This window comes from Heterodontus francisci, chromosome 2 (assembly GCF_036365525.1).
Source record: "Heterodontus francisci isolate sHetFra1 chromosome 2, sHetFra1.hap1, whole genome shotgun sequence".
Classification (NCBI taxonomy): Eukaryota; Metazoa; Chordata; class Chondrichthyes; order Heterodontiformes; family Heterodontidae; genus Heterodontus; species Heterodontus francisci.
Genome location: NC_090372.1, coordinates 129,904,594 through 129,916,605, shown reverse-complemented (window position 1 = coordinate 129,916,605; position 12,012 = coordinate 129,904,594). Strand labels below are relative to the sequence as shown.

The following is a 12,012-nucleotide window of genomic DNA, read 5'->3' as shown; positions in this document are numbered from 1 at the left end:
GGCCTTGGTGAGGCCACACCTAGAATATTGTGTGCAGTTTTGGTTTCCTTATCTGAGGAAGGATGTTCTTGCTATAGAAGGAGTGCAGCGAAGGTTTACCAGACTGATTCCTGGATGGGACTGACGTATGAGGAGTGATTGAGCCGGTTAGGATTATATTCGCTGGAGTTCAGAAGAGTGAGGGGGGATCTCATAGAAACCTATAAAATTCTAACAGGACTTGACAGGGTAGATGCAGGAAGGATGTTCCCGATGGTGAGGGAGTCCAGAACCAGGGGTCATAGTCTAAGGATACGGGGTAAACCTTTCAGGACTGAGATGAGGAGAGATTTCTTCACCCAGAGAGTGGTGAACCTGTGGAATTCGCTCCCACAGAAAGCAGTTGAGGCCAAAACACTGTATGTTTTCAAAAAGGAGTTAGATATAGCTCTTGGGCCTAAAGGGATCAAAGGGTATGGGGGGAAAGCGGGAACAGGTTACTGAGTTGGATGATCAACCATGATCATAATGAATGGCAGAGCAGGCTCAAAGGGCCGAATGGCCTACTCCTGCTCCTATTTTCTATGTTTCTGTTATGTGCAGCTGCTATGTGGGGAAAGCTTCCTGATAGCAGCACAAACTTGGAAAATTACCCCCATAATATTTTCAGCTTAGATAACAAATGAGGCAGAGACATCTAAAGATTTATTATATGTTAATAATGGTGCAACCCAAATCTAGCATGCCTGTACGTGGTGTTGTTAGCATAACTTAATGTGGCATACTATTATATGATATGGCTATCAAAGCCACTATATGTAACCCACCTTTGGAAAAACAAAAAGGAAAAAGCATTTAAAGATGCAGTTAAAAAAAAATTACAAATTCAGTTAGAAAATCAGTTCAAATGGCTCTAATAGCCAGTCATGGTATGTTGTACCAGCAAAGAACAGTGCAGTAAACTCTAAACTTATGAATGGACCTGTCAATTTTACTTGGAGAAACCGTTTTCTGGAAGCCGATACTCCCTAGCAACCCAGACACAGATTTCATGATAAATCACCCTGTAAGTTAAAAATCCCACAGCTGCAAACCCTCCAACAACCTACAGATGAAGAATGAAAGTCTTCCACTTTCTTCTGTTTAACCTGCAGATGACTGAAGGAACGCCACCCTTGCCAGCTGAGGCAGCATTTGCACAATGGCAAAATTACCCACCAGAATTTACGATATTAACGGCTAATCTTCATGCCCATAAATTTTCCAGAGTCCTGCCTGTACCCTACCAGATCCACTATCTGGCTGACAGGAGCAAGCAGGAATTGGCAAAAGGATGCAGCCAGTCATCAGTTGAGGGAAGAGGAGGGTCTCAGGAGGCAATTGAGCAGAGGAGGGGAGCCAGGGCAAGGAAGGTCCAAGACCTCCTTCTGAGGCTTGGAGGAGCCATCCTGCTTAAGGAAACCTAAATAAAAATTTAAAGCTTACCTTCCTGGGCATCTCCTGGCTCATGACCCAGTTCTCGACAGATTTGGCCTGACAAGGAAGCTGTCACTGCTCCCCCACTCAGGCTTCCAACTAAAATTGCAGATTGGTTACATCATTGGACCCTGATCTCCATATTTAAATAGAACCCTGCTGCTTTCCTCAAGGTGTCCCAGTTGCCTGCTCAAAAGAGCCGGTCAAATATTGGGACATGGTAAGAAGGCAGCAGGATCATGAAGGGGTAAGTGACCGCCACATTTTCACTGTAGGTTTTCGCCAGGCTTTGGGAAAAATATCAGGACCTATTTTACTACTCTGAAGCTATCGCTTTCATAGAGGTACAATTTGTGAACTCAATCCATCAACTTCAGCTCATCACTCAAGTTCTGACTTTGTGATAGACAGGAATTGAGTGGCAAAGTTGAGTTAAGTACACAAACCGTGTTACTGAAATTCCTGTGAAAAACAGAAGCATTTTTTAAAAAATGGTTTGCTCTTTGCACTGAACTATGTAGCAATGGAGGAGGTGTTGAGAATAGTATTTTTTGGGGGTACTTTATATTAAATTCCTAAATCCTAACATGCGAGGCACCTTGTCAGGCCAGATGTACAGTGCAAATGCCTGCTTCTTGGTACTCCAATTCTACTTTCCCTCCTCCTTCATTCCATTGCAACACATCTACAACTGGGAAATCAGTGTGAGGGAGAGTGAACCCAAGCTCAAAGGAACAATGAGCTGGATTGCCAATATCCTGGGCCACAGTGCTGGGTAATACATTTCCAGTCATTCTCCTAAGCAAATAGGGACAAGAATTTTCTTTTGGGGATTTAAATTTTCTTTGGACTGAAAATGAGATTGCAGCATAATGATGAGCCACATCTCACACAAATCTTATTGCGAAGCATAGCTTCTAATGTTGGCAGGGGAAAATGATCAGTTCAATTATAATTTTTGGATAAAACAAAAGTGGCTAATTTTAACTCCCAACCCCGCCCCCCCCCCCCCAAAAAGTTGGATTTAAGTCAGATGGAATGTTAAAATGTAAAAAATTTCAAACCTGAACCCAACCCGCCTCAAACCCACCTACTTCTGGTTTTAACAGAGGCAGGGTGGGGTTGGCGGGCAACCAGCCCACTCATAGGAGGCGGGTAGCTCATTTAAATATTTCATTGAGTCTGCAGATTTTGTCTCTCTTCTGGTGCTAACGCTAGCCAGACAGCTTTACCGGGCATTGGGAAATCCACAGCTAAAGGGAATAAGGATTGCTGACCTTCCCCGCGATCACTGTCCCCGCAATTACCGACCACACCCCTTGCAATCACTGACCATTCCTCCCACCCCACTGTGCTCATCAACCCCTTCAAATGCTCATTTCTGCCAATCTCTTTCCAATCCTCGCTGGGCCCACTAAACCCTCTTGTGATCTCTACCACAAGCAACAGGAAATCTACCTGCTCCTGGGCTGTGGCTTCATCTGCAGTGAACTTGCACTACAGGGAGCCAGGCCTGTCAGTCAGGCGGGGCTCCAGGTGGGGAACTTGTTGAAAAAAAGGCAGTGTTTCTTGACAACGCAACCAGTAGATGGCACAGTACTGGCACATGCGCAAATGCAGTCTCATTGACTGAAATGTCATTGTCTGCGATGTCTCAGGCAGCTGCCAATAATAAAAATGGTATTGCTCAATTTGACACAAAATAACTAATTGAACCCAAACCCCCTCACCCCTCAATGGCCACAATCGCCAACTCCACCACCCCGCTAATATCTTGCTCTCTCACCCGACCACTGCCTCAATCGCCGCTTCTCTTACCCGTGATCGCCACTTCCTTTTGCCGCTCCGTCCCGCGCCCTCCTGCTCGCCAGTCCTGACTACTTGTTGCTCCATCCCGCCGTTCCCGATTGCTCGCCGCTTCATCCCGCTGTTCTCTCCTGTGCCTATCTGCCCACCCATCCCTCCTGTCACTTGCTCCCTGCCTCACCGCCCAGAGAAGCGGCGGGGGCTGGGGGGAACGAGCAGAGTGTGAATGGCGAGGAGGGCAAGCAGCAAGGCTGGAAGTGAACAGCGAGTAGGCGGTCGCAGGAGTGAGCGGGGAAGAGGAGCGGTGATTGAGGCGGCGGGAGGGAGCAGGGTACTTTTGGGGGTAATGGAGGTGGCGATCGCAACCATTGAGAGGTGAGGCAACACGCGAATCTCATTACGTCTGATGTCATTATGTGGTGACGTCGCCGCGCACATGCGCGTATTCGTACTGGCAAGCTGGCAAATGTTTGGATGCACTGATAATGTCAGTGATCACTCTGCACATGCTCTGCGTTGTCAGGAGACACTTCATTAAAAAAAAATGTATGTTGTGGAATTAAAACTACACTCAAAGTTAATAGAACTTCTCCTCGCTGCTTGGAAATCCTGCCCCAGTAAATATCGGTGCCAATGACTTTGTGAAATTCCATCACATTTAGAAGATTTGGTTATAGAGATATATGTAGACTCCTGTTAATTTTTCAAGTCAGGTTTTCTCTTATATTTTGATTTGTATACAGTGCAATATATTCACAAGTATGAACATCAAATCTAATAAACCTTTCAAGCAAATCTTTGTAACCTGCTATTGCATACCCTGGTATACATTTTCAGAACTTTGATGATGTTTGTTTAAAATACATTTTTCACAATAATCTAGCCTTGCTCAACCAGGGACTTGATGTCCTCCTATAAAATTTATTCTTCTTCTTTGGCCTCCTTATCTCGAGAAACAATGGGTAAGCGCCTGGAGGTGGTCAGTGATGTGTGGAGCAGCGCCTGGAGTGGCTATAAAGGCCAATTCTAGAGTGACAGGCTCTTCCACAGGTGCTGCAGAAAGATTTGTTTGTCGGGGCTGTTACACTGTTGGCTCTCCCCTTGCGCTTTTGTCTTTTTTCCTGCCAACTGCTAAGTCTCTTCGACTCGCCACACTGTAGCCCTGCCTTTATGGCTGCCCGCCAGCTCTGGCGAACGCTGGCAACTGACTCCCATGACTTGTCACAGGACTTCATGTCGCGTTTGCAGAATGAAGTCCTTGCTCAACCAGAGACTTGATATCCTCCTACAAAATTTATTATACATTTAAAATACAACAACATTTCTGTTGAACATTTCATATCCATCAGAATATTTTGATAATGGCTTTTTTTTATTCGTTTGTGGGATGTGGATGTCGTTGGCTATGCCAGCATTTATTGCCCATCCCTAATTGCCCTTGAACTGAATGCTTGTTAGGCCATTTCAGAGGGCATTTAAGAGTCAACCATATTGCTGTGGGTCTGGAGTCACATGTAGGCCAAACCAGGTGAGGACAGCAGATTTCCTGCTCTAAAGGAGATTAGTAAACCAGATGAGTTTTCAACGAGAATTGATAATGGTTTCATGGTCACCGTTAGACTCCCATGATGGGATTTGAATCCAAAAATATAAATCAGGAATTAAAAGCTAGTCTAACGGTGACCATGAAACCATTATCAATTCTCGTTGAAAACCCATGATGGGATTTGAATCCATGTCGCCTGAGCATTGGCTCTGGATTACTAGTCCAGTGACATTACCACTACACCACCACCTCCCTAGGGATAACAATAGAATCAATATAACAATATAATCAAGTTAAAATTAGTCCTATGTATCATCATTATAAAGTATAAAAATTGACAGGATTTAATGTACGGTCATATAGTTTTCACTTGGGTCATTCAGGTAATAATTTCTGCACAATATGTAGTTACATGTTCTCCTGTGTTGAGAATGGGGTGTACAAAAATTACTCAGATTAAACATTAAATTCCAGTTTCTAATGGGTTACCTCACGGACTTCTTTGATCTTTGAACCTCCTTTCCCTATGAGAGAGCCGCATTGGCTTGCTGGAACAACCAGACGTAATGTCACAGGTGGTTTACTTGTCACTGTACTATTTGTCATTGAAGCATTTATATCCTGGAATAACAACATCAGTAAGAATTAGTCTCGGATTTGTCATTCCATTTAAAACTTTAATCCCCTACTCAGAATATCTGGGATTACAGCAAATACAGTACCATAAAGGAGGACAGGCATGAAATTCATTGTGGTTCCATGGAAAATGAATACTTGCAGAATCTCAAAAAGATAGCCAAGAGATGGTATGTATGTTGAAAAGTAACAGATTAAGTAAATTGAAATCACAGAACTTTTTAGATGCTTACAATTCATTGCATGGTGATAAATATGGGTACAATTATTTCAGTAATGGCAATCCCCAAATGAGTAGTATTATGTATGAGGAGCAATTAATCTTTTGCTGTGTTTTACCTGATAGGCCATGAAATTTGGCTCCCTAGCGGACAGTTTTTGGGATCTAAAGTGCCATTTTGCCTTCACTAGAAGTATGCAGAATAGGCAGCTTGTGATGTCGGTCATTGTGTCATGCTGATTTGACACCAATACTGCCATTTTGGAGCTCAATGCTCCAGCTAATGCTCTCTTAACCTTACACAGCTGAACATGCCTTCAGCAGCAGGAAGGACCACCCCCACCCCAACCAGGGCGATTTAAATGGATCATCAACTACTTTCAGATTAGTTTCTGATTGATTTCTAATGGCTGTTACTATGATTGTAGAAGTTTTTGGTGGATGCTAGAATGGTCTAGAGTGCTAATGTTCACAGGGAGTGGTGCGGCATGTGCTGAAGGAGATTGTACTGACTTCAAGGATTCTGCATAAACTCTCAACAGGAGACTATATCCACCAAGGGTGTCGAGGGAACAATTCTGTTACCTGAACCTCGGCGAAGAATAGTATGATAGTCATGTCTGCTTCCCTAAGGACGCCTTCACTGAAATCTTCCACCTGCTGCAGCCACAAACTACAATTTCAGAGCCGGGTGAGGACAGAATTGCCAGTGGCTGCGAAGGTGACCGTGGCTATGAACTTTTGTGTGGCTGGCTCCTTCCAGGCTGGAGCAGGCAATATTTGCAACCTTTCAGTTTGCCATCCACTGTTACATCAAGGAAGTCACTGAGGCTCTGTATTCCAAGGGAGCTGAATATATTTCATTCTCGCTTGCCAGAGAGAAGCAGGCAGAGGAACACATGACTTTGAACATAAGAAACAGAAGCAGGAGCAGAACATATGACTCCTTGAGCCTGCTCCACCATTCAATATGATCGCGATCTTCTGCCTCAACTCCAGCCCGCTCCCTATATCCCTTGATTCCCTAACAGATCAGAAATCTATCCCAACCTTGAACATACTAAATGATGAACCATCCACAGCCCTCTGGGGTAGAGAATTCCAAAAATTCACAACGGTCTGAATCAAGAAATTTCTCCTGATCTCAGTCCTAAACGATCAACACCTTATCCTGAGGTTGTGACCCGTGTTCTAGATTCCCCAGTCAGGGGAAACAACTTCTCTGTATCTACCCCGTCAAGCCCCTTCAGAATTGTGTATATTTCAATGAAATCACCTCTCAATCTTCTAAACTCCAGAGAATATAGGCCCAATTTGCTCAACCTCTCATCATAGAACAACCCTCCTATCCCAGGAACCAATCTAGTGAACATTTGCTGTACCATATCCAAGACAAGTATATCCTACCTTAGATATGGAGCCCAAAACTGCACATGGTGTTCCAGGAGTGGTCTCACCAAAGCCCTATTCAATTGTAGCAAGACTTTCCTGTTCTTGTACTCCAGTCTCCTTGCAATAAAGGCCAACATGCCATTTGCCTTTCTAATTACTTGCTGTACCTGCATGCTAACTTTCTGTGTTTCTCGTACACTCAAGTCTCTCCAAACATCAACATTTAAAAGGTTCATGCCTTTTAAAAAATATTCTGTTTTTCTACTCTTATTACCAAAGTGAATAACATCACAATTCCCCACATTATACGCTGTCTACCATCTTGTTTCCCACTCACTTAACCTGTCTATGTCTCTTTGCTGCCTCTTTGTACCCTCCTCACAGCTTACATTCCCACCTAGCTTTGTATCATCAGCAAACTTGGATACATTACTCTCGGTTTCTTCTCCATAAGTCATTAATATAGATCGTAAATAGCTGAGGCCCCAGCACTGATCCTTGCGGCACTCCATTTGTTACAGCCAGCCAACTTCAAAATGCCCCATTTATCCTGCATCGTTGGCTAGGTCAGCATTTATTGCCCATCCCTCATTGCTCTTGAGAGGATGGTGGTGAGCTTCCTTCTTGAGCCGCTGTAGTCCTTGGGGTGTAGGTACACCAACAGTTCTGTTAGGCTATTACTCCCAACTCCATGAGCCCTTATCTTGCATATTAACCTTTTGTGTAGCACCTTATCGAATCCCTTTTGGAAATCCAAAGATAATACATCTACTGGCTCCCCTTTATCTACCCTTACTAGTTTACGAGGATTGCCAGCTCCCCCATGGTGCAGTGTGCCATTGACTACATGTAGGCCACTTTGCGGGCACCACATGCCAACATTGACATGTATTGCAACTGGAAGGGATTCCACTCCCTCAATGTCCAGCTGGTGTACAGACATATGCAGCATAACATGCAGTATCCTGACTGCAGTCATGAAGCCTTCATTATGCGAAAGCCTGCTTTGCCATCTGCATTTAAGCCACCACGACAAAAAGGTGGCTACTGGGTGATAAGGGCTATCCTTTGATGACATAGTTCATGGCTCTGGTGTGCAACCCACGCACATATGAGCAGCATATGTATATTAAAAGATACGCTACTATATAGAGCAAACAACAGGACTACTCTGGAGGTGCCCTGCAGTGCTCAGCAGAGCATGTTTCAAGATTTGTGATGGTCTGCTGCATAACCTCACCACCATGAGGGCACAGCCCTTACCATCAGCTTTATGCCAACCAATTGAGGGGGAGGAGTAGGACAAGGAGGAAAAGGAAGAGGAGGAGGGAGGTACCTATCAATACAGCCCTTTTCTGGCTGGGGTGTCTATGATTGTCTCATACAAATGTGGTATCAGTACCTGCAATCTCAATTCTCCATTCACCAACAGTCCCATACCTTACCTTCCCTCTGTCACTGACCATTGCAGAGTCTGCTTGACCACAATGCAAAGATAAAAGCCATCAGAAAATAAACCTTTCAAATCAAATTTGTAAAACAAACCAAGCCTTATTGCATACAAAAGTCAACTAATCAGCCTTGTGCATTGCCTTAGTGCCTGTCTTCCGTGCACCTTTGCCTATCCTAGTGCTCCTACACAGTGCTACCCCAGTGGCTGCAGCATGGCTGGTGGAAGGCTGCTGACTTTCAGTCGGGGAGACCGCAGATGTTCTTGCAGGTGACCTCGAGCTGGGATCGATTTTTGATCTCACAGGGAATCAAGGGATATGGAGTTCTTATGTTTAAAGCTGTGTGCTCATCAGCCTGCTTCTCTCTGGCTAGGGACTTGGACTGCACCATCTTGGCATAGGCAGCAGCAATTTGGGTTGGCTGGCTGACAGTCAACAGCATGGGTACGGTGGAGTGGCAGTGGTGGGAGAACAAATGCTGGCATTCTGAGATAGGACAGTGGGTTCATGCTGCATGGTGTCATTGCCATTGCCTATGGCAACACCTCAGCAATCCTAGCAATGCATTGGGGGACAGGTTGCTGGACTGCTATGGCACCCTGCAAGCCCCTTTGAACATTGGTATCTGCAACTATGAAGGCAGCATTCTGAGCTTCCCTGGGAACAAGCTGACCTTGCACGGCTTCAGTTTGAGCTTCCACTGTTGCATCCAGATGCTGAGTGGCTTTGGCTTTTGCTGCAATGGAAGCTGAGACATCAGCCAGCAGATGTTGCATCATAGTTGGGTCTGCAAGCGTGCTAATGGAGTTGCCCACCACTTCTGCACTGAGAAAGATGGACTCCAAGCTCTGTGCAAAGCCCTGAACCAAGTTGGTGCTAGACTCCTCCATGCCCCTTGACATTGATCACAAGCTTTCTGGCAAGCCTGCCAATGCACCAAGTATTTCATTGTGCCTGCCCATCAGCCTTCTTTTGTAGGCTTCCTCATCAAAATTCTCATCTGAGTCCTCTGCAGCAGAGCTCATGTGTAACCTCACCCGTGGGCAAGTTGGCACCTGTGGTACCTTTTTCCACCTCCCTGGCTGCAGCCCACTTGTTCCCAGTGTCTCATCACTTGCAGATCCTGCCTCTACGCTATCCTCTAAAGTATGCGCAGTGTCAGTATCTGAGCTGGTGACTGGGCTGAATTTTGTCGGGCAGTAGAAGCTCTGATGACGGGCCTGAAAGCCACGGGCAACCATGCCTCCGCCGTTTCTGGGACTGCTGGCCACATTTTGGGCCCATCCGACAACTAATTAGTTGCTGGTAGGGCACCCCTCCCTTCAAGGGATGAGAGCCCACCTCCAAGAGCTGTCAGCATATCACCATCATTTTTTTATATTCTGTTACAATCGGGTGAGAAAGTTTCTCAGGTCCCCCTCTGGCCCCTTTCTTGGTTTGGCCGTAACAGGGTTTAACTTTTAAAACACAGTTTTTTAGCTTAACACCTCAGTGCGTCCTGGTTGTAATTGCAAAAGAACCAACCAGACAGGTTTTCTTCGGTTTAAACAGGAAAGATGTAAGTTTATTAGGCTTATCACTGTAACTCGGTTAAAATTACTAAAATTTTAGCAACCATGCTAGCATGCATACGATATAAATACATCACACAAATAGATACAGAGGGGGGAGAAAGAATTAAGGGGGCGTGGTTGGAGTAGTAAACGGAATTCAGTTACTGTCTTTTGTTTTGCTCTAAAGTCCTTGGTTGAAATTGTGGTCTTGGAGCTTTTGCTGAGATCCAATGCACACTTTCAAACCTGCTTCTCTGGTACCAGAAGGCTGAAGAGGTCCTCTATCTTGAGGTATAAGCTGCTGCCGTGGGTCCCTGGGACTTTGAGCGAGAGAGACAGAGAGTGCGGAGACTTTCCTCCCTTGAGTTTGGGCGGCACAGTGGCGCAGTGGTTAGCACCGCAGCCTCACAGCTCCAGCGACCCGGGTTCAATTCTGGGTACTGCCTGTGTGGAGTTTGCAAGTTCTCCCTGTGTCTGCGTGGGTTTCCTCCGGGTGCTCCGGTTTCCTCCCACATGCCAAAGGACTTGCAGGTTGATAGGTAAATTGGCCATTATAAATTGCCCCTAGTATAGGTAGGTGGTAGGGAAATATAGGGACAGGTGGGGATGTGGTAGGAAAATGGAATTAGTGTAGGATTAGTATAAATGGGTGGTTGATGGTCGGCACAGACTCGGTGGGCCGAAGGGCCTGTTTCAGTGCTGTATCTATAAACTAAACTAAACTAAGTTCAGTGCAGTCTACCCAAAATTTTCTGTGAGGCACAATTCGAACAGTTCCCAGTCTGGCCAGCAGGTAAGACATGTGACCAGCTCTTCTTCAGTCACACTCAGTGGGGTGTGGAGCTCTGGCTCTTACACAGACAAAGAAGGTTGATTATTATGATTACCTGGACCAATTTTGTTAATTGAATCAGTGAGCATTCCCATTGTCTCTCTATTCAACTGTCTTTCAGAATGCAAATGTGCAGCCATGTTTTCAGCTATTCAACTCTGTGGTCTTCTCTAATGTGCAATGTATAGTAAAAAGGTTCAAGTAGTGCGACAAAATTAATATGTTTACACTTGGCAGGTGTGGTTTCCATCACAATTCATTCCTGGATGTAGGCATCGCTGGCTAGGCCAGCATTTATTGCCCATCCCTAATTGCCCTTGAGAAAGTGGTGGTGAGCTGCCTTCTTGAACTGCCGCAGTCCATGTGGGGTAGGTACACCAAGAGTGCTGTCAGAAAGGGAGTTCCAGGATTTTGACCCAGCAACAGTGAAGGAACGATGAGATAGTTCCAAGTCAGGATGGTGTGGGCTTGGAGGAGAACTTGCAGGTGATGGTGTTCCCATGCATCTGCTGCCTTTGTCCTTCCAGGTGATAGAGGTCGCGGGTTTGGTAGGTGCTGGCTAAGGAGCCTTGATGCGTTGCTGCAGTGCATTTTGTAGATGGTACACACTGCTGTCAATGTGCATTGGTGGTGGAGGGAGTGAATATTTGTGAATGGGGTGCCAATCAAGTGGGCTGCTTTGTCCTGGATGGTGTCGAGCTTCTTGAGTGTTGTTGGAGCTGCACCCATCCAGGCAAGTGGAGAGTATTCCATCACACTCCTGACATGTGCCTTGTAGATGGTGGACTGACTTTGGGGAGTCAGGAGATGAGTTACTCGCCGCAGGATTCCTAGCCTTTGACCTGCTCTTGTAGTCATGGTATTTATATGGCTACTCCAGTTCAGTTTCTGGTCAATGGTAATCCCTAGGATGTTGATAGTGGGGGATTCAGCGATCATAATGCCATTGATTGTCAAGGGGAGATGGTTAGATACTCTCTTGTTGGAGATAGCCACTGGCTGGCATTTGTGTGGCACAAATGTTACTTGCCACTTATCAGCCCAAACCCGGATATTGTCCAGGTCTTGCTGCATTTCTCCACGGACCACTTTAGTATCTGAGGAGCCGCAAATGGTGCTGA

General features: G+C 45.5%; 1 protein-coding gene across 2 annotated transcripts in view; it reads right to left on the bottom strand.

Moving 5' to 3' along the window:
* Positions 1 to 12,012, bottom strand: part of zgc:110045 (uncharacterized protein LOC664755 homolog) — a 132,611-nt gene that overhangs the window by 58,011 nt on the left and 62,588 nt on the right. For both annotated transcript variants that reach the window (XM_068051401.1, XM_068051391.1), the window contains exon 5: positions 5,297 to 5,428. In XM_068051401.1, the coding sequence (XP_067907502.1) occupies positions 5,297 to 5,428 (132 nt within the window). The remainder of the gene's footprint in view (positions 1 to 5,296; positions 5,429 to 12,012) is intronic.